The sequence below is a fragment of the Paralichthys olivaceus genome, chromosome 11 (assembly GCF_024713975.1).
Source record: "Paralichthys olivaceus isolate ysfri-2021 chromosome 11, ASM2471397v2, whole genome shotgun sequence".
NCBI lineage: Eukaryota > Metazoa > Chordata > Actinopteri > Pleuronectiformes > Paralichthyidae > Paralichthys > Paralichthys olivaceus.
Window position 1 is genome coordinate 2,370,007 of NC_091103.1, and position 21,798 is coordinate 2,391,804.

Here is a 21,798-nt window from a genome sequence, read left to right on the forward strand (position 1 = left end):
TCTTTATCGCTGGATACATGGATCAATGCCACAGGGTGTGTTTAATGAAGTGTTTTTCAAAATACAACCATTCCCACACCATGAATACCATCTGTAACTGCACCTCAATGTCTACAATGACTGTAAATTCAATTTGCGGTGGATTATTCTGCTTTAATCCATATTTTTCTCCTGCAAAGCATTTTACAGAAATTTATGATACTTGTAAAGTGAGTCAGTGTGCCACCTAGTGGTCGTTTCTCTTGTAGATTGCAAGTTAGAAGTTCAAGGAAAAAGCTGAGTAAATGAGGCACAGAGGAAGAGGGATGATCTGAATGATCTGATGAAAACAGTGTGAGGCTCCAACGCTGTCACCACAACAGCAAATGAGTGAATATATTTTTGGGAGAATGTAGAAGATGTTCTGGCCCAACTCCTCATACTGACACACTTCATGTTGCCTAGTCCTCAAACTTCATGTGTCATCATTTGAGAAACAGACACACAAATAATCGAAAAGCATTTCAATTAAAACATTTCTAGAAAAAAGGCGATATATATATATATATATATATATATTTTATATATATATATATTTATATATATATATGTGTGTGTGAATGTGTTTGTGTGTGTGTGCGTGGAGTGTATTTTAACCAGAGCAGGATTTTACATTTAGTAGTTTGCATAATTTAATATCTTTTCTTGAAGGTATAGTATAAGATAATATTATTTACCAAAGACTTTTTGTTATTCTAAGGAATTCTTAATGTCTTAATATTGCCTGAATCAATCTACAGGTAGCAGTGGTTCTATATTCAAACACTTCCTGTATCTGGAAGTAGTCGAGTGTTGGAAAGATGATGAAGGAAGAGAGAGTGTGAAGCAGAGGGAAATTAAAACACTAAATTACTGAAACCACAGTGGAGTCTCCCCAAAAGAGAAGCTGTGGACTCGCCTTCCTCCTTCCTCAGTGTCCAGGAGGGGGCGATGGGCCTACATGTAGCTCCAAAAGTACCCATGCAGACCCACACACACAAACACACACACACACACACACTCACACACACACTCACACACTCTGAGCTCAGTCTTAATTGCTGCATGTGTTGTTTTGCCTGATTTGAATGCACGGCCGTGACAATCACACACATCAACACGCTCTGTGCACAAACAGCATTTTATGGTAAACTTCATTCATCTGATATGAACATTCAACATGCACACATATCTGTATCTATGTGCATGTTGCATGAACTGCTCTAGTGGTGACTGTTGCAGGTGCATTTGTGTTTTTCGTGGATCTTTCCCTCGGAGCGTTCTCTCCCTTTGTTTTCACAATATCTTACTTTATTGACAAAATTAATTTCTTCGATTCCATTTTTGGTTTGAAAAGCAAATCTGTGTGCATTTGTCTGTTTGTGTGTGAGGTTCTGACATGTGGAGGTGTTGCAGTGAAGTTAGACACAGTGTGTTCTCCTCCTCCTCCTCCTCCCCCGTGAGGGAGAACAGGGGCTTGTGATTGGACCCCTCCTGCTCCTCCTGTGGTCCAGCGTGATGCCGCACCTGAACCGAGCACCCAATAGGCTGCCAGCCCTGTCAGTATAGCAGAGAGCTGCAGCAGCAGCACAACAATACTCACTGTGTGGACACCACGCAGGTTCCTGGGCTGATTCCCAGCACTGTCAGACTGATACACTGCACCGACACTGGCCTCTCATTCACAAACACAGAGCACCTCACTTGTTGCAGCTTCGCACAGAGGTTTGCAGAACTGCTCCCTTCAGATCCTGAACTGACCCGACACACAGGTGCTCAGCTTTAATAATGTGATTTACTCAACCTCCAGACATGTACAGAACAATTATACATCTGCACAACATGAAAATTAAACCTCAAAGTTGTGAAGAAAAGTATTGAGCTGTTCTCCAACACCATATTTATATTCATAAACATCTATTATTATTAAAACCGATTCCATATCTCCCAGGTTACGTCTGTTAAATGTATAATTACATAAATTAAAAAAGGGAGCATGTTACAGGTTATAGCAGTGGGTGTTTCTCCCAGAATGCATCATAATGTGACTCTCTACATCCATTAAGGAGAGCGATGCACAGAGCAGCCGTGCAGAGTGATGGGGGTGTTTAGGTTTGACACAGTGAAAACCAGGGAAGCTGCTGTTTGTCTCCTCTGCTCAAACAAACTGTGCAACAGCTCCGGCAACAATACAGGCCTGCACTGATCATTTAACAAAGTTGTGAATAATCTTGGCCTTTTTACCCCACGCCGTCAGCAGCCATTAGTTATGATCCATAGGGCCTCCACGGGAGCCTATTGATCACTCATAGACTGATTGATTTAGACAAATACTCTACTAATATTCTTTTCTCCCTGAGTGAGAGGTCGAGTCGCTCTCTCTGTTAATTGAAGATAACAGAGTGGCAACAATGGCCGCTGTAATAGAATGAGAGTTTTGTGATTATCGCTGCAGAAAGAAAAGAAAATAAAGAAGAAGGGGAGGAGGAGGAGGACGAGGAGGAGGAGGAGGAGGAGGGGGACTCTAATTAGGAAGCGGGGCGGTGTGGAGGCTGTGGCCGGCAGGCAGGCGACAGGCGCCGGGTCCCGGACAAAAGGCTGTCTGCTGCCCTGAGCTCCCCCCTGCTTAACCCTTTAAACCGAGATACACACAGTCCATCACACACAATGATGCTGCTGCTGCTGCATCGTGCTCTCTCTCTCTCTCTCTCTCTCTCTCTCTCTCTCTCTCTCTCTCTCTCTCTCTCTCTCTCTCTGTCTCACACACACACATATTTTTTTTTGGGGGGGGGGGGGGGTGAATACACAAAATAAATATATATTTATTTTTTTTACAATTGAAAATCGACAGACATCATGTTACTATGATAATATTATTTATTACACACGTGCACACCGTTTACATCATGACACAAAAGTGTGTTCGCCTCCTCTGACGCAGCGGAGGTGCAGGAGGTAAAAAGGCCAGTTTACAGAGTGTGTGTCCGGCTGCAGAGGATGTGTGTGTGTGTGTGTGTGTGTGTGTGTGTGTGTGTGTGTGTGCAGCAGAGAAAGCTCTTCCTATAAATACTTACATCACCGGGCTCCTGCTAAAAATACCGCCGGGCACACAATACTAAAGGAAACACTGGCTGACTGAGGAGCCGCTCGAAATAGAGCTGGACGACACAGACACAGACTGAACATAAATAAAAATGAACTGGAGCTGATACTGTCACTGCTCCTGTCTCCATACATCCAATAATATCCAGCCTGTCGCTGCTCACAGTAAGAAACACACAACAACCTGCGGCCCAACAAAAAAAAAAAAAAAATCACCCGCAAATTCAAACCATCTGATTTAAATTCATTTTAATGACGTGAATTTAATCCAATATTTTATTCTCAAAAGTGGCCAAAGCAACATCTTTCCTGTTAAACATGTGTCCAACAGAGGGCGCTCCTGGCCCACGCGTGTGTGTGTGTGTGTGTGTGTAGATGACTTTATTAAAAAAGCTCTTCTAATTCCAACAGCTGCTTTGCAATAATAATAATAATAATAATAATAATAATGATAATAATCATAATAATAATATGATACGCAAACTTTCAGCACAACGATTTTTTATTGAAATTGTGAGACAATCAAAAAAAAAAAAAAAATACCCGGACAACCAGCATAAACAAGATACTTTCATCTTTAAATATATTTATGAATAGATATGAATGACGCGCCCACAGGAGGAGTCGCTTTGACCGTCTCCTGGCTGGAGTGAAGTAACCTGAGGTGTTTTTGAATCCATGTGGAGCTCTCGCTCTGTTCCTCTGTATTTGTCGGTGGATGCAGACACTAAAACATGGCACACACGTCTCCTAAAAAAACCAGCGATGCTTCATACAGTTTGTCAAACCAACAAGCGCTAAATAGCTTTAATTTACAGTATATGGTCATGAAAAATGAGAGGACAGGAGCAGGAGGAGGAGGAGGAGGAGGAGGAGGAGGAGAGGGAAAAGCAACGAGTTAAATTCCAAATATATACACGCTAATATACAGCCTTGAATAAATTAATACCAATTGCATATTCTTGGATCTTAGCTTTATTTACAGATTGTTTTTATTCTTAATTACATAAATATTTCAGAAACATTTTTTTTTATTTTTATATATTTTTTTTTTCTGGCATGAAATGAGAAACGGGTCGTTTCACTTTCCATCCCGTTGAAATCATCGGGCCTGGAAACAAACACAGTTTTTTGGACGAAGCTGAGACTCGACCATGGCTCCTGCTCAGAGGCTTCACGTCAACCCGCGGTCAACACGCACTCTCTGCGGTGCGCGGCTCAGCCGGAGCTTGCGGGGCTCTGCGGCAGGTGACACCGATATGCGGGGCCGATACTGACTCTGATTTAAAGGACACGGTGAACCTGTCACTGCATTATCTGCTGTAGTGGAAATGATAAGTGTCTCTCTCTGTGACACTTCCTGCGACTTTTATTCAATAATATCGTCATGATCATTTAGTGTTATACTCTCTTTAGTAATAATTTGCACTTTTGATTAACGAGGCTTATTTATAAATTAGTGTCGATTTATGTTTTATTCCATCCACAGAGACAGAACTCCAGAAGTTCCCTGGGTGGTCAGCCTGCTAACTCTAAACACTGGGATTCAAGGAAGAGTCCGATGATAGTCCAAATATTCTCTGACATGCTCTCCGCTCTTTTAACAGGTCAGCTCAAGAGGAAACCTTCAATACTTGTGAATTCAAAAAAGGTAAAAATTCAATTATATGGACTGTTTCATTCAATCTGCAGCTCTGTTCCAAAAAAACATCAGTAATCAGCCGTCACTGACCCTTATTGGTCAAACCCTCATCCCACTCTCTGTAATGTGCTGTACAGGACATATGCACGTATAGTCCTCTGGTATTCAAGCCAAGACATTGTCCTAAACAGAGACTCTTCATCACTTGGGGGAGTCAGCAGTCGGGGAGGGCTCCCTCTGGCCCTCCAGGCCGCTCACCAGTCTCTGGATACTTTGCAGTTCATTCACTGAGTCCTTCATGGAGGTTTTGGAGGATGCGTCCCTTCCACTTGACCCTCCTGTCTTGTGGTTGCTGTGGTGCTCCGGGGCTGGGCTGGCCTCTCTGCTGCCCGGTTTGGAGGATTCAGAGCCTGGGTTGAGGCCGCTGGGCAGGCCGGTGGAGAGCAGACTGGAGCTCTGAGGCAGCGACACCGGTAGCTGGTAAGGGTTGAAGCGGAGCCTGGGCCGGGACGAGCCCAGGAAGGGATTCCGGGAGAGTGGGCTGGAGGTGCTGGTGGTGGGGAGGGCAGAGGCGGACGCTGCTGCTGCAGCAGCTGCCATGTAGGTGTAAGGGTACGGGAAAAGACCCCCGAACGGAGGCATCGGGATGCCCTGCAAAAACAAAGGGGAAAGATGTGAGTCAGAATTGTACACATCATTATTTCCACTTGACTTGTCGAGTAATCAAATTAGTAACATCCAATACATCCCAACACACGACAGATTGTTCCCTCACATTATTCAGTTCAGATCTTTGTGGAAACAAAAGTCAGATCTGTGACGAAAGCAACAAATGTTTGAGCTTTAAATTAGTTTTAGTCTTTTCACAGACGCCTGATAAAATGTGAAGACGGTTTATTTGTTGAGTACCTTTTATTACAGCCTCGTGTTTCATACAAATACACGTTAGCAGGCGGCAAAAACATGAAGTATTTATACTTTAATCCTCAAACTTATTTTCAGCAGCAAATTAAACACACCTCTGATTCAAGAGAGTATTTCTGATGCTGTGCTGTGCAGGCTGATATACACAGGTTTGTTTTTTAAGAAGTGACATCTAATCCTGTGTAAACTCCGACAAGCGCTCAGTGCTACAGGTGTACGAGCAAACCGAATCATTTTCTGACTGGATGACCTTCCTTACCTGTGAGGCGAGCATGTGCTGGGACAGATGGAAGGGGAAGGGGTTGGGGGTTCCTCCCGTGCCCTGGGCGGAGAGGCTGCCATTTTCCAAACCACTTACTCCCGATACAGAGGCCAAAAGATGCCCCATTCCCATAGCAGAAAAGGCTCCAGGGGCCATGGCAAACTGCCCGGGGTGAAACAACAGCGGTGATCCGGTGTTCAGAGGGTTAAAGAACTGCTGACTGTGCAGGCCAGACAGAGCCAGGCTTTGTAAGTGGCCTGGGCTGAAGTGCGAGGGGCTCTCAGTCTGGACCATGAGAGGAGAGAACGTGTCCTTACTGGCACCAATGCCTCCTGACTCTGAGTCCTTTGTCAGTGCATCTGTGGTGTCCTTCCTGTGCCTGCTCTCTGCTTTGTCCTTCTCAAGGTTCCTTATATTGAATACGGAGTCGTCCTTCTTTTCTGCACTGGGCCTGTCCCGCACGCGGTCCTCACACCTGGAGCTGTAGGGGGACACGGGTTCAGGACCTGGGCTGTTGGAGGCGGTGCAGTGGTCGTCATGATGCTCCAGCTCCTGCTCGCTGTCAGAGCACGTTTTGTCGTCTGCAAGAAGTACAAGAACTACGTTGAAGTATTTTTCACCTCATCACTAGTAATCTACACACACACACACACACAGCTTGGTGGTCAGCATTTTTATTTTTAAGAGCTTGTTATATGTCAAACCAGGTTTGAGTTTTAATTTGTAATTATCAGCAAAATCAGAACAATCAAATAAAGTACAGGGCCAATTAGACTTTGTTAATGAAACCAGTTATTAAATTATTTAATTAAGGGCAATAAAACAGAGGGATCAGACCAAATGAAAATAAACTCAAATAAGAAATATCCACATCAAACTAATGGTATTAAAATATCTCTAACCCTCGTGAGAATTTTGTATATAGGACATTTAAATTTAATGTCTTTAACTTTTAGTTACATAATAATGTGTTTATCTACCAAACACGGTTTGTTCATCTATACATAAGAATTAGGCTTCTAAAAATTAATTATTATATTTCTATGACAGCAGCATTACTTATATTAAATTACAATAATTTAATAGCATTACTACATTTATACAAAAATTGATTATTGCATTTAAATGTATATGTGCATTTTAAAAAACGGTTTCAGCTCAAGGTCCAGACATCCGTTCAGCGCAAACACCACCAGCACATTCTGCAGGATTCTTATCTCACCTCGACTCGGTCTGCTGAACCTCAGCGGGCTGGAACCGGCGCCCAGCGGGGAGTGGACGGCGTCCCTGCCCGCCGGAGGATCACTGGAGGAGGCGTCCGAGTCTGCGCCCTCCCGGTCCGCCTTGCACTGGTCCTCGTACATCCGCAGCGACGGCATGGTGAGCTGTTTCCTGTGATAATAATAATAACGTTAATAATTATAATAATAATATTAATATTAATTCTAGTAATAATAATGTTTGGGGGGGGATTTTTTTTTTGCATTGTGACACCATGAGCTTTTAAAATAGAGATGGTGGACACACACACACACACACACTCACACACACACACACACACACACACACACACACACACACACACACACACACACACACACACACACACACACACACACACACACACACACACACACACACACACACACTCTGCAGGTGTCTGTCACAGTTACCTTTTCTCTCTCCTTCCGTTCCCCGTGTCTCTGAATCCTTTCGCGAAAGGGTTGTTGTCGATCTTCAGCTGCGTAATCTGTCCACACACACACAGACACACACAGACACACACTTCACGTTAGAGCCCTGAGCCACAGTTCGAGTCCTTTGTCTTCACCTGACTCCCACATAAAACAATGTGTTGCAGAAACGTGTTGGACAGGAGCCACGGAGGAGAGCGGGTCTGCATTATTAATAAAAAGCGTAAAGATGGGGCGTTATTCTCATTGGCCCCTGGAGAGAAGATCTGCCACGAAATATTTCTCTGTGGGGCCACATGAGCTTCAGTTCCCCCAGAAAAAAAAAAAAAAACCCGAGGCAGAGGGAGCACTACTCGAACAGATGACTATCTTATCAATAATTAATAGTGTGGTTTGGATCACTGCTGCTCCACGATGTGTCCTGATGGGCCTCCCCACGCACGGGCACCGAGCCGGCAGGGGCCTCCTGGAGCCCCTCGGTAGCCCTTGGAGAAGGCGCTTCAGGCCTCTGCCACATCTGCCCGGGTGCCTGGCTGCAGGGTGACCAGCCTCTTAAATGCCTTGTAATCGATTGTGACTCTTGGCCATAAACTTTTACAACAGGACCCCCCCCCCCTCCACACACACACACACACATTAACCCGACCCTACTGGACACAAGCTCCAGCTACGGAGGAGGATCGAGACTGGGCTTATAACAAACACAGATACAGATATCTGGAAAGGCCATTCTCTTAAGGAAAGGGTCACCGGGGTCACCTTTAAAAAAAACAACAAACGGATAAAAAAAAAAAAGGAGACGTGTGAATCTGGGTTCGATGCCGATGCACCACAACAACACTGTGCAGCATTTACACGCCCAATTTATTCACTTGTGGTGAAGGCAGGAGCTCGTGAGCAGCAGACAGGACACAGGTTGGAATCCTGGGTGAGAAACGCACGGTGCACTCACGAACCAGGCAGAAACAGCAATTAAATAAATCAAGAGGGACACGGGAGTCCTCTGCAGGGAAATTAGGCGACCTACAAAATCAGATTAAGTCTTCGGGGGCTGTGGCGGTGGTGGGGGGAGGGGACGCATGCATGTAGGACATTTTATTTTTTTCACAATAGAGAGGGGGGGGGACAACCGCGAGAGGAGGACACGCACCTTGTCGTTCTGATACGCGGTCACCGCCACGAACTCGGTCTCCGGGAACACGTAGGTCCGGAAGGTGCTGTACGGGAGCTTCAGGATGTCGTTGGCCCGCACGATGTGGAACCTGGGCTGGTACTTGTGCATGGAGTTCAGGATGGTCTGCTCCAGTGACAAAACACACACACACGGAGAGAGTGAGCCTTGCGGAGAGGACCTGTCCCCGGCCCCGCTGTTAGAAGTGTCCACAGTGAACGTGGACGCGCATCAGCCCCATTGTTAGCGCTGCTGTTATAATTGCTGTGTAAGCAGACTTGTGTGTAATTAGTGCGGAGCAAAGTGAAAATCCGGACCAGGCCACACATGTTGTCACGAGGGCTCAGAAACACACAGGAATATATAAATGCAAATATATATATATTTATATTTAGATATATATAATTAATATTTGACTGGATCTAGTTTCCAAAGCGTCACATCCCCACTGTTTTATTCATTTGAATTTCAGCGCAGACATCACACACTGCTCAAGCATTATATCTATTATTTCACATTACAACGAAATTTACTATAATAATTAAACATTTCTTCTTTCCTATCACTGCACACAGACACGTGGGAAATAACGTATAACCTAAAATACACGGTACAAATGTAAATTACCATCAAACATAATAATAGTATTTCACAAACATCTACAGACAATACAGCATCCAGGTCACACACAACACTACAGACCTAGTATAGCCTATGCACAAAATACAACCACACAATTACATGTATACATAGATATACATTATATATGATTTAACACAATAGGTTTATATTATATTATAGCCTATATTATAATATACTGTGATTGTGCCAGCTCATTTCACATCACTTGTCTCTTTCTTTTTGTTAATCCTCCTTCCTTACAAACACTCAGCTCAAATAGGTTTTATTTACATGCTCACCTTATATTATATTATATATTAGAGAAAAATATATAAAATGATTCCCAATAAAAGCCACAAAATGAGCAGACAGGGGGAGCAGCCCTGCTCTCCAGCCACAGGCCCTGAGCTGCAGCAGAGGGAAATGATAATATTGTGTAGAGCTCTGAGGAAACATAAGCTCAGTGTATGTCAGTGTCAACAGCTCGAGCAGCACCATCATTAATTCATCTTTAAACCGAGACAATATACATTTTTATTATTGGCTCGATTTTCAAAGGGGTGGAAATAAATATTTTGCCCTCTTCCTAATTTCCCCTGCAGAAGTTTGATTTCTGCACACATGCTCTGATTTATTCACCCCCAGTTTTTTTTTTATTTTCTCGCTGTGCAGCACCATTATTTTGCTGCCACTTAACCTCACATTCCTCATAAAATTTTAATCTGAACTTGAAAACACCTAAACACAGCCCGTCCCCGTCTGCTCCTACAAACACCTCCCGCAGCAGGAGCACCACGAGAAGCGACGAGTCCAGAAACTCCCCCCCCCCCGAAAAATAAACACTGGTTATACTCACAAATCCGTGTTTGTCTGAGATGTTGTTGGTCAGTTTGAGTTTATGGAAAGCAACAGGCTTGGCCATCCACTGCTCGCCGGTGGCCGGGCTGTCCGGGTGGATGTACATCCTCTTGGGCATCTCCGGGTCGGCCTTGCCCGCCACCATCCAGCGGGAGTTGTGGAACTTGTAGCGGCAGTCGTCCGCCGCCACGATGTCCATCAGCAGGATGTATTTGGCTTTTTTATCGAGGCCGTTTATTCGCACTTTGAACGGGGGGAACATCCTCCTGCACGGACACACACACAGACACACACGCGAGGAGTCAACACGCAGTGATTCAAACAGAACAGCACATCAGAGTTTGACAAAAGACGCAGTGAGGGCGCAGGAAAAAACCACGACGCTCCGACAAGTGGAAATATTGTAATTGTCAGAAATTATTCTCCAGTCGTTGCACGCAATTAGGCCCCAGAGTGTAGTGTGTGTGTGTGTGTGTGTGTTGTCTCTGTCAGCCTGTGTGTGTTTGTGTGTGTGTGTGTGTGTGTTGTCCAAGCCTACACTCCAAAGCTGAGTCTTATATTTATGGGCACGTTGGTGCTTTTTGAAGTGACAGTGTGTTTATAAAAACCAGAAGCTGCAGTTTGAGAGATAAAACTACAGCTCGGCTCAAGTTTCCCCCCAAAAAAATACCACAAATATTTCCCTCGATCAGTTTGAACAAACATCACAAATATCCAGAAATATCACGGAGCTTAATTCACAAGAGAAGCCAGCAACATTCTGGGCTGGACCTCCAGTCAGAGTCGATATTTTTATTGCATGATACGAGGTGGAGATATATCATCGTTGTGTGTTTTTATTCCTGCAGATCAGACTAATAATCGCTGGTGGAATACAGCGAAGGCCCTGGCGCACAAGCTGCCATTGAATCACCCGAGTAAAGGGATTTTTTAGCTGCTCTAAACTTGTCTTATGTTTTTTTTAATCTCTGCACATATGCAGACAAATGTCCGGCTGCTTGTGCAAAATATTTAAAAAAATTAAAAAAAGAGATGAAAAGATTATAGTTCTGGCTGATTCTTACCTTCCGGACTTGGTAATAACCATCTCCGTCCCGAGTTTATGAAACTGGTCCCAAAGATCCTTGGCTTCCAGTGTAACTTTGGGGTCGTCGTCCACCTCCTCCTCGGGCTCCAGGCTCTTCATGCTGCGGAGATGAGCCGCCTGATGGTGGCTGAGGGCCGGGTGGAGCGCAGCCTCCGCCGCCCCGGCCAGGCCGTGGTCCGAGATGGGCTTGGTGAGCGCCCCGGGAGGCAGGCTGAGCGCCGGGAAGAAGGAAGGCTGCGCGGCCGCGAGGAAGGCGGACATGGGGAAGTCGGTCGGCCGGTGTGCGTGGAAAGGGTGATATGCCATTGCAGTCCCTGTGAAAACTGGATCTCTCATCGGTGCATCCACAAAAAACAAGTGAAATAATGGATATTTTAGTGGTATTTCCCCCGACCTGGAGCCGGTGTAGGTCCGCGCTTGGCGAGCAGTTAATGTGTGTGAAGCCGCACAGAGGAGCACGGCCGCTTTGTCACAACGCGTAACCGGAGTGGAGACAAAACAGCCCGGAGTTGTTGTCGGCGCGTTTCTTCCCTTTGGTTCCTCCGCCGAGTCCCTCAGTGTGAGCGGCGCTGTGCGCGGAGAGCGCGGCTTGGAGCTGTGCCTCTTAGAGAAACGAGCTGTGCTTCAGTCATCCCACACTGACTGGAGAGATGTGGCCCCGTTCACTGCAGATCTGTGACTATCTCACATGTCCTTCCTGCCTCCATCCCCAACACTAATGAACCAAGCCCCTTTGATTGCTGATTTTACGCTTTCTGGACCAATTGTGGGCCCCTATAGGCGTGGTTCTGACAGCTCCGGCCAGACTCTAGGAGAGGAGGGGGGGACAAGAAGGTGTCGGAAGCATTAGCAGTAAGAAAACATGTCAACAGGATAAAATATTAACCAATGACAGGAAAGATCGGGAAATCCCACCCCCATTTCCAAGCCAAACACCGGGTCAGCCCTCAGTTCTTGGCCGGTGGAGGCATCACCTCTCTCGGCTTGCGTTTTTACAATGTCGCCTCCGGAGAAAGCAACCTGTCCACTGTCCTAAAACTCACCTTTATAGAGAGGAGCAGCTCCACTTCTCCACCTCTCCACCCCTGTCTGTCAGAACAGCCCAGCACAGTCACTCCTCCACCCGCAGCTCATGCGCTACAGTCCGGACATGCTTCCAAAGAGCCGCTCTCTCTCCCTCTGCCTCTCGGTCTCTCTATAACAACAGACTCGTAATCATTCCAAGTTCTCGGCTGTTCTGACGCTGGCCCGGGCTCCGTTAGCGGCGTGTAGCTCACACAGCCCCGGGTTCCTCAGATATCTGTGCGCGGCGCTGATCGGGCTGACGGGGGAGCAGCGGCCGCGGCAGCAGCAGCCTCAGCGGCGGCAGCGTCACAGAGCCGGGGCTGGAAAACACAAAGCCAGCTGCTGCGTGGAGGGAAAAACCAGATGAATGATGATGAATGAATTCTGAGAGAAAACTCAGGGAGAAGGAGAAGCGGTGAGTGCTCACTTCTCTTCCTTGTTTGGCTGCAAACAAAGTTTTATTTCTCTGCCAGACTCCGTGGCACAGCTCGATCTGTATTTGGGTTGAAGGAGCTTAAATAATGGAGTGTGTTACAGGTTTTATTATATTATTCTGCAGGGCTGTGTGACTCTGGAGTTTTCCCTGGTGTGTGTAGTTTGTTTCCACATCGCACACGCAGCGATGACATGATTTAGTGCTCAGTGGAGGACCGGCAGGGCCGTGGTGCCGTGTGATCTCCGGCAGGTTGGACTTAGTCAGACCGGGCACGGTGCGGGACTCCTGCGAGGGGGTGGTGGAGGAGGAGGAGGTGGTGGGGGGGCTCCTCCAGTCTCCAGCTTCGCTCCTCCAGAGGAATCCAGCGCCGCAGCTCCTGATGAACACGGACTCGGTTTGTTGAAGAGCCGCTCGGCGCCAGTCGGCTGATGCGTCACAATAAGAACAGTCTCTTGTCTCTTTCTATTTACCCTGAAGTCCTGCATGTGTGAGCGCCTCCGGCCTCTCAGCAGCCTCATCCGCGGCCCCGCTCCACCTCCTCCGCCTCAGTCATGACTCCGTGTCCGATGCGAAGTGGGTTTTTTTCCTGGTGTAAGCAGCTGCTCTCTCCGGGCAGGACGAACCGTGTGGTCGGCCACAGGCGTCATCTCAACTAAAACTGAAACAAAAGTGATAATCCGTCTGAATGACACTGTCTGAGACAGTCACGCATTTCCTTACTAACCCATGTAACTCAGCCCTGCTGGCTATAAAACTGTCTCCAATTATATATTTAAAACCCTTATTACTAAAAAACATATCATCTATTCAACGGTTACATAAAACACAGAGTGAAAACTCAAATTTACGCACTGCTCCAAAAATATAAAGCTGCAAAAAATAATAAATAATATTAAAAATGAGATTCTTAAATGCGACCCAGAAACACCTCCCCCCCAGAGAGTCTGAGCAGCGCGCACTCGTGTGTCAGACACAGCACGTTATGTGATTTAAGACCATGAAATGTTTGCACATCTCCACTTTGTTACACACTTGTTGCTCGGCTTCCATCAGATTGATACAGCCATGCGTAAAGAGCGCAGGCCGGGGCAGGGAGCAGGCGCAGCTGCAAACATAACATGGCGCAGTGCAACCCCAGTGAACACAGTAAGTGTTCCAGGCCCAGCACGCATCACATACACACAGACACCGGTACCTCTTCCTCGCAGAGTCCTCACCGGCAGCAGCCACAGTGCACCGCCACACCGCGAGGAAGTGTGTTTTCCATCCAGGTGTGTGAGCAGCAGCTGCACGTGAGAAATGTCACATCCGGAAGAATGTTTTTACGCACACACGCAGGTTCCTTCAGATGCGCGTTGTGGTTTTGCATCTGTGATAATTCGCTCGGACAGCTGACTTGTTTGGAATCCTGCAACTTGAGATTTGTGAAATGACAGGGAGCGCGGCTGCAGCAGCAGCGGCTTGTCAGACGTCTGGAGCCGCGTGCACTGAGCTTTACATGGGACAGAAAACAGATTAGCAGCATATGGAGGTGGATAACAGTTTTTCAACCGGAATACTCAACTGGATAATTGTATCAATAATGCTCGTGCAAATTACTCACCATTTATTTGTTCTGTGCCCTCAGCGGTACAGAAATCTCAATTACGCGCGATTTAAAAGTCATTAGGTGGAAGGAGGACTGGGCTGCTGCTACATACATGGAGGGAGCAGTGTACTGACAGATCAACAGAGGCCTATGCTTTGTGTCGGGGAAACAGACACATGAACATTTGCTGCTTGGGCTTTGTTTTGGTGAGAAGAGAGCAACAAGGAGTGGGAAAGAAAGTGCGCAAAATGAAGTTTGGAAACATTCAAAGTTTTGGTTTTACTCCTTGACTTTTTCCTACGTTGCTAATTGAATAACAAACACGTCAATTAATTCATACTGACATTTTTAATTATCTAAACCCCAGAAAGAGGTTAAACTGAAATAGTTTAAGGAGGCCTATAGATTTGAGACATGGGCTCTGAGGTTGTGAAGCGAACGAAGTGCTGGCACGGCGCGTCTCACACACCGGGAAGTTCACTGAAGTTTGTCAGTGTCCTTGACGCGTCCTCTCAGAACAACACAACACAGGTGCACATGTGAAAATGCGCGTCAACGGCGTCTCTGCTTGTGATTTGGCCGCAGTGTCAGTGATCCGAGCCAGAGACGCTCTAATTACAACAGAACGGGACACTTTTCACCATATTCGTCTATAATTGAGTATTGTTATTTTCTTCTTCCCCTCGACATTGTTCCTTTCTTCCTTTCATCGCTCCATCTTCTCCTCCCATCTCCCTGCATCATCTCTCCGGCTATATTTAGCGGCTAGACTGAGGCCTTGGCGCCAGACCGTTTAAGACCTGTCAAAGTCCCTCATATTTCCCCTTGTCACATGGAAACCCGGCGACCAGCGGCCCTCTCCTCCTCCTCCTCCTCCTCCTCTTCTCCTCCTCCTTTTCTCTTTTCCTCCTCCTCCTCTCTGTGCTGCAACTACTGGCAGCCCTCCTCCTCCTCCTCCTCCTCTCCTTCATCTCCTCCACTTCCCCCAACTCCTACAGTTCACTCTGCTAAATTAAACATATCAGTTCTCACTTGTAGGAAAAGCAAAAATGTTTCCCCAACCCCCTCCCCAGGACACACACACACACACACACACACACACACACACACATACACACACACACACACACACACACACACACACACACACACACACACTGTATCATACTATCATCTTATTTGGAACAATACAGTGACCGGGACTTTAAGACAAACATTTTTTTCCGGACATGACTTCATGACAAACTCAATCACAAACTACAACCACTCAGATCCAGTTACCTGGCAGCCCTCGAGCCGGGTTCACTCATCTGCTCCCCGGCATGAGTCCGATGTGTTACCGCGCTGCTCTGTGGAGGCTGCAGATGCGCCTGACAGACAGGTAGACCACCAAGTGGGGGCGCTATAGTGAGCCAGAGCTGTCACAGTCGCAGCTCCAGCAGCAGCCTGCACCTCCACAGACTCAGAGTGAAAGTCTTCATCGTGTCAGAGACGTGACAGGGAGCTGTAATGATTCCTGTCCTGATGAGAGCTGTCCTCTGCGGCCTCCTGCAGACAAACACCTGCTTTTATAAAAACACAGCTCCAGAGAGAGATTTAATCCTCCTGTGTGCGTGCATCGCACGTTACATTAAAATGAGTTAATGAGAATTATTAAAACAAATTCGATTCATCACGTTCTTAAAAATCACATTAGTGCAAATATCAGTTGTTTATAATTTTTCCCCCGAAGCTGAAAATATGTTTGTGCTCTGAACAAACCAAAAGGCCTGTGCTCACGAGAATGAATCTAAAAATAGATTTATAATTAGCAGATTGTTTAATAAACTGTTGGATGTTATTTCATCTCGTTCCTCCGTGTTCGTTTATTTCCTCCTGAGATCTTTTTTTTTCTATTATCAAAAAACAAAACAAAACAACAAAATGCGCATTTTGGAAATAGATTTATTTAATTTGCGCAAAATCGCAATTAAATCAGTTTGAGTTGATATTTGTTTGTGTTGATGAGCTGCGTGTTGGAGATGAAGGAGACTGTTTGTGTGAGAGGAAGATGTTCCTCAGGTTCCTCAGGTTCCTCAGGTTCCTCAGGTTCCTCGTGTTCCTCGCGGTGTTCGTGGAGACGCAATGTTAAAGCAGAGCTCCGTGTGTTTGTGTGTTTTACAGATGTGTTGACAGCAACTGAAGCAGCAGCTGCGGCTCGAGGCGGCGGAGGAGCCGAGGCTGATACCTGCAGGCCGCACACACACACACACACACACACACACACACACACACACACACACACACACACACACACACACACACACACACACACACACACACACACACACACACACACACACACTTTTCCTGCATTACAACCACATAACTTATACTTTAACTCATCACAAAGTCAAAAGTGGGGGGAAAAAATCGTCAATCAGAATAATAACATTTTATCTTTATGAATGTTTAAAACGCAGAGGCCTTAAATTATTAAATATTTTAATAAATCCTAATAATTAAGATTTATTTTCTGCAAGATTTAAATTATTTTTTGGATTCATGGTTCAAAACATAAAATGAATCAAGTGATTTAAAGAAGTTGGTCCTTAATTGATCTGAACATACAGTGGATGTATCTTACGTCAGTTTACACAATGAATTAATCATTACAGAGTTCAGAATATATCAGCTTCATCTTCATCATATTTTTATTCAACTCAACTCGTCTTCGTCCAGCGACTCAGGATCAACATCACACCTTCGTGTTTCTATGTTTCATGCCTGACGTGGAGTTCGAGGCCTCCAGTCCTGAGCCTGTGTGTGAGTTTCCTTCTGCACCTTCAGGCTGATCCACTGATCACTGGAATTATCTGCTGCAGAATAACAGCAGTTCATAACATGCAGCCCCCACATGACGTGATCATTCTCCATTTATGTAGTTCTCACGTAGGATCCCTCTGAAAACAAACTGTTGTGAATTTGACTCAAAATGAACATGAATCTGAAAACAAGTGAAGACGACACCTCAGGGCTGAGATATATCCGGAGTCCAGGTCGTACAAACCGAACTATGGGTCCTTGTGTTGTCGTGGTGTTTCTAAGCCATCTTTCCTCTCGCAGGTCTGGACGGTGTTTCAGTGAGACGAGGGTGTGATGGTAAAAGGTAGAGGTATCATCAGGGTAAGTCCCACACACCAGACAAGTCCAAGCATTTTCTCCCATATTTAATTTATGTATATTAATGTAGCTGCTTGTTTTTAATCTTTTTGGATTTTCTGCAACGAAAATTACAAATAAATACACGTGGATATGTCATAAAATCGAATGCTGCCATCTATCATCCGTTAAAAGATAATTCTGTAATATTTCAATTTCTAAATCAGTTTCTCTCTGAGCAGGTTTGTCTTCGTCTGACAGAAGAGTTAATTTATTACATCTGAACTGAGCCAAGCTGATATTTCCGCGTTGAGCAATCTACCATATTTATATACAATCAAACGTCAAAGGGTATAGTTGCTCAGAAATAGAATATCTGGTCGATCTTTGAATGAGTTGCAGGGTTTCACGTAAACGGCCTCTTGTATGATTTTTTATGATTCGAGCTACAAAATAATCCAAACTGATACAAATCAGATGCAGTGAGTTCAGACATTTCATGGTGTTAATTTAAACTGTAATTTGATGTGAACAGAACTGTTGTGAAAGTTGAATTTGGAATACACAGTATTTATCTCAGGGCTGCTGGAGGCCACAACGTTAAAATGCATCAATTATTAAAAAAAAGAAATAAAGGCAAATACAGTGAGAGGTGTTGAAGATGGTAAAGATATAATGACCCCTGTTACACACAGTGACTGATAACGAGGTTTTCATAAAGCAGCTTTCCTCTTATTAACGCCTCTGACCTGCCGTCGTTTAAAATATAACATTATTCATATAACTGGTCTTTTAGTCAGTAGGTTTGAGTCTGTTGTGCTGAGCTGCTGCTGCTGCTGCATATAATATATTTCCATTTAAAATGTCTGAAGCTGTTGATGGAGCTAATGCACATGATGAGTGAGATCTAAAATCATCCGTGTGACTGAATCAAACAGCTTCACGACTCAGTGTGCCGCCGTGTTTCTCTTGTTCACGAGCTGCGGCTCACGTTTCCTCGCAGGTGGTCGGATGTCAGGACCTGGAAACTTCAACGTTTGCTCCATTTACATTTCAGGGAGAGTATCCTATCGTCCAGAGTGACCCGAGGCAGCGAGGAGGGTTTTACTCTCGTCGTCTTAAGACTCTTCACTGGACACGTCCCTCTCAGGTAATGAGAGACAACTCTGCTTCAGCACAGTTTTAACCTCAGTATCTCAGTATCTGTGGTTTCTCCCCAGTTAATACTGAGTCAGTGTCTCACTGTTATACAGGAACACAGTGTGTGAGTGTGCTCTGTTTGGTAAATGCAATTATTACTTCTGACATAAAAGACAAAATCAACAGCAGCTGTGATGATCCATATTTATCATTTATGCTTTGGAATATATTGAACGATGTAAAATGTTTGCATGAACATAAATAAATAAAACCTTTGGAGCCCCGACTGCAGTTTTCTCTTCTTCTCCAAGTGGCTCAGACACATCCTGCCTGCTGGAGCTTATCTCTTTGTTCAGAAGGGACTCTTCAATTAGCACATTGTGGGATGCTTGTGTCGTTCTGCAGCTCACCCTCTATCACACGTTCTTTTTTTTTAATAAAACGGGCTCAGTGTTTTTTAATTCCAAAACGTTTTAGCCATTAACTTGTAATAAGTCATTCATCGAATTGTCTGTGGAAACCATTTCTCCATGTTTTGATAAGTTCCATTAGAGCTGGGCAGGAACCCCTTTTGATTTCATGACCATTATCCTCTGAACACATTGATGAGATGAAATAAAGCACACGAGAAAATAACCCGTCACTAATCTCATTTTATTTCAATCACTTCAAAGTTCCGTCATTTAATATTTTACCACATTTAAAAAAAAAAACATGCACGAGGTTTGTGCTGATTAGCGGAGAAAGAAATACGTCCTCTTGTTTCTCCTCTCCCTCAGAACAAAGAACCAAAGTCGCCAGTAAAAAGTCCCTTTAACAACAACACTTAAGTGCCTGTTAAAAATATGGTACTAATTACCAGTGGTACTATGTGCTGATGGTCACTGCTGTGGTCGAAAACACAATTAGAAGGAGAGCAAGAAAAAAGACAGACAGTTTCATTTCCTCCGGCTTTATTATGTTTTTACTTGCGTGAATGCAGGAAAAAAAAAAAGAAAAAAGAAGAAGAAGTCAGTATTTTACAAATCAAATGTGGCCGTTAACATTTCCTCCAAAGTTAAAACAAGTAGATTCATGCCAGGTCATCGGTCCGGCACTCATACCTGTGTGAACAGATCCTTCGATTCTCATTCTGCTCAGAACAAATACATGTATTCAATAAAGACATTTGTGATTATCAAAGTCAATCTGGGTAAAAGCTAGAACATTTTGAAAGATCTCTAACTAGAGACAGGAAAAAGATTTTGGTCAAAAGTTGCTAATGTAAAAAATACAGCATGACAGCTATGCAAGCCTCTATTTCTCTGCTCAATCAAAGTTTATTATCTGGAAAGGCTGCGTGGGGAATACATTTTAAACGATTTCAGAGCAGCTCTCAATTACACTATAAACATCGAAATTATTTCAGCCACTTAGTCATAGTGTCATCTCATTACTGCATCTTTTGTCAAATGTAATTACATGAAAATCAAAGGCATGAAAGACCAAATTTAATCAAAAACACTAGTCAGAGGCCATGAGAGCAGCAACACGCACAGAGGGGAAAGGAGCTGCTACACGTCACTGACTGGAATAAACATTTTTCTCCTGCGTGCGCTCCCTTTTTCGTACGGCTCGTCCAGACGACAGGCCCGCCGTTAAACTTCAAACACACAGCAGAGGATGATGGCAGACTCTGGAGGGAGCAAACGTCAGCTGCAGAGGAGAGAGGACGGCCGGACTCTGGCTCGTGATGCAACTCAACAAGGTAACAAGCAGGGTCGGATTGATTTGCTGGATTTTCTAGTCTCTAATTAAAAATCTAAGATTGGAAATAAAGAACACGGCTGTTTGAAAACACTCTGTGATGAAGCTGAGTATTTAAAGTTTCCTGCCCTTTAGATTTTGTTGCTGTTAATCTTTGAAATTACTTCTTTAAAAAGATAAATACGTGCAAGGCCTCGAATTCAGTTTGAGGGCAAAGACATTTTCATTTCAGGGAATGATCGTGGCATTAAAAAGGGTCAAACTTTAACAGCCACCGGCAGCTTCAGTTAAAAGAATCAGTCTTTAAATCCAACCTAAGAAAATAAAGTGTAATACTGTACGGAGCTGGGATCACACTGATCTGTAAGCAGCTGTATGAGGAGAGAAAAACACCAAACACACAGAGAAGCGTGATTTGGTTTCAGTTCAACACACAGTGTGATTCAGTGAGGTGCCGGGTGGACAGAGGGGGGGGTGGGAGGCAGGCGGGGGGGGGTCAGGTGGGGCTGGATGGTGATGAGGGTGGGGGAGTGGGGGAGTGGGGGGTGGGATGCTAGGGGAAGTTGGTGGGGAAGAGACTGAGCGGCTGGCTCTCGTTGGTGGGCAGGGGTGAGCGGTAGCCCTCGAAATTGCGTGGGATGCTGCCGCTGGTGGAACCCGAGCTGTTGCTGAGGGTCTCGATGCTGCCCTCCCTCTGCAGCTCTGAGAGAGAGAGGGAGAGAGAGGGAGAGAGAGGGAGAGAGAATGTTGAGTTTGTGCTATCGGCTCGATCACAGGTGAATCAAACAGTGGACCTGCATGCACCGACTCTGTCTGTCTCCTTATTGTGACTGTTTGGTGAAACAGTAAATCCCGTGGGACGTCAGCACAGTTCTCATGAGGTTGGTTTGTTTTGTTAAAGGTTATAAACACAAGATTTAACCATGAGTGTGACGGCTGACGACTGCTGGAGTAAATTATAGAGGAGGGACGATCACGCTCCGTCTGCGTCGTGAGCCAAGCGTCCCTGCTCGCTGCTGCACAGCCCTGTGTGAAACCGTTGGTCCTGTCCCACGTATATATACCTTCACGTATATAATAACTTTATCTGTTGTCCCTCTCAGTGTAAATATATTAAATATGTTATATATCTAGAATATTGGACATTTGACAGCCCGTCAGACACATATTTGAAGCGTGGACTGATTTTGGTTTGACTGTAAGGACAGAACTAGCTCCTCCAGGTCGCTTGGAGACCAGGAGTCGTACATGTGGTTACTTTTACACTCGTAAATACAACTGGCACAACCTCCATGTTTTAATG

At 45.1% G+C, this 21,798-nt stretch overlaps 2 protein-coding genes and 1 long non-coding RNA gene across 5 annotated transcripts in view; 1 reads left to right on the forward strand and 2 right to left on the reverse strand.

The window, feature by feature from the left end:
• Positions 1–3,604: 3,604 nt before the first annotated feature.
• tbx2b (T-box transcription factor 2b) lies at positions 3,605–12,563 on the reverse strand. Of its 2 annotated transcripts, none has more exons than XM_069533992.1 (8): positions 12,423–12,563; positions 11,357–12,187; positions 10,291–10,558; positions 8,793–8,939; positions 7,622–7,698; positions 7,171–7,340; positions 5,946–6,529; positions 3,605–5,413 (listed from the first exon to the last, which is right to left on the reverse strand). In XM_069533992.1, exons 2-8 carry the CDS (start codon positions 11,713–11,715, stop codon positions 4,964–4,966), a joined length of 2,055 nt encoding a protein of 684 aa, XP_069390093.1. In that variant the 5' UTR covers positions 11,716–12,187; positions 12,423–12,563; the 3' UTR covers positions 3,605–4,963. The 2 variants fall into 2 exon arrangements, with proteins under 2 accessions (XP_069390093.1, XP_069390092.1); XM_069533991.1 differs by having other exon boundaries at positions 8,793–8,942.
• LOC138411987 (uncharacterized) lies at positions 12,205–19,035 on the forward strand. The gene is made up of 2 exons (XR_011244479.1): positions 12,205–12,859; positions 16,632–19,035. It is a non-coding gene; the product is annotated as an uncharacterized lncRNA (long non-coding RNA).
• A 650-nt stretch (positions 19,036–19,685) lies between these two features.
• The window catches only part of bcas3 (BCAS3 microtubule associated cell migration factor), a 258,376-nt gene continuing 256,263 nt past the window's right edge, over positions 19,686–21,798 (reverse strand). For both annotated transcript variants that reach the window (XM_069533987.1, XM_069533988.1), the window contains one exon: positions 19,686–21,197. In XM_069533987.1, coding sequence (XP_069390088.1) covers positions 21,049–21,197 — 149 coding nt within the window. In that variant the 3' untranslated portion in view covers positions 19,686–21,048. The remainder of the gene's footprint in view (positions 21,198–21,798) is intronic.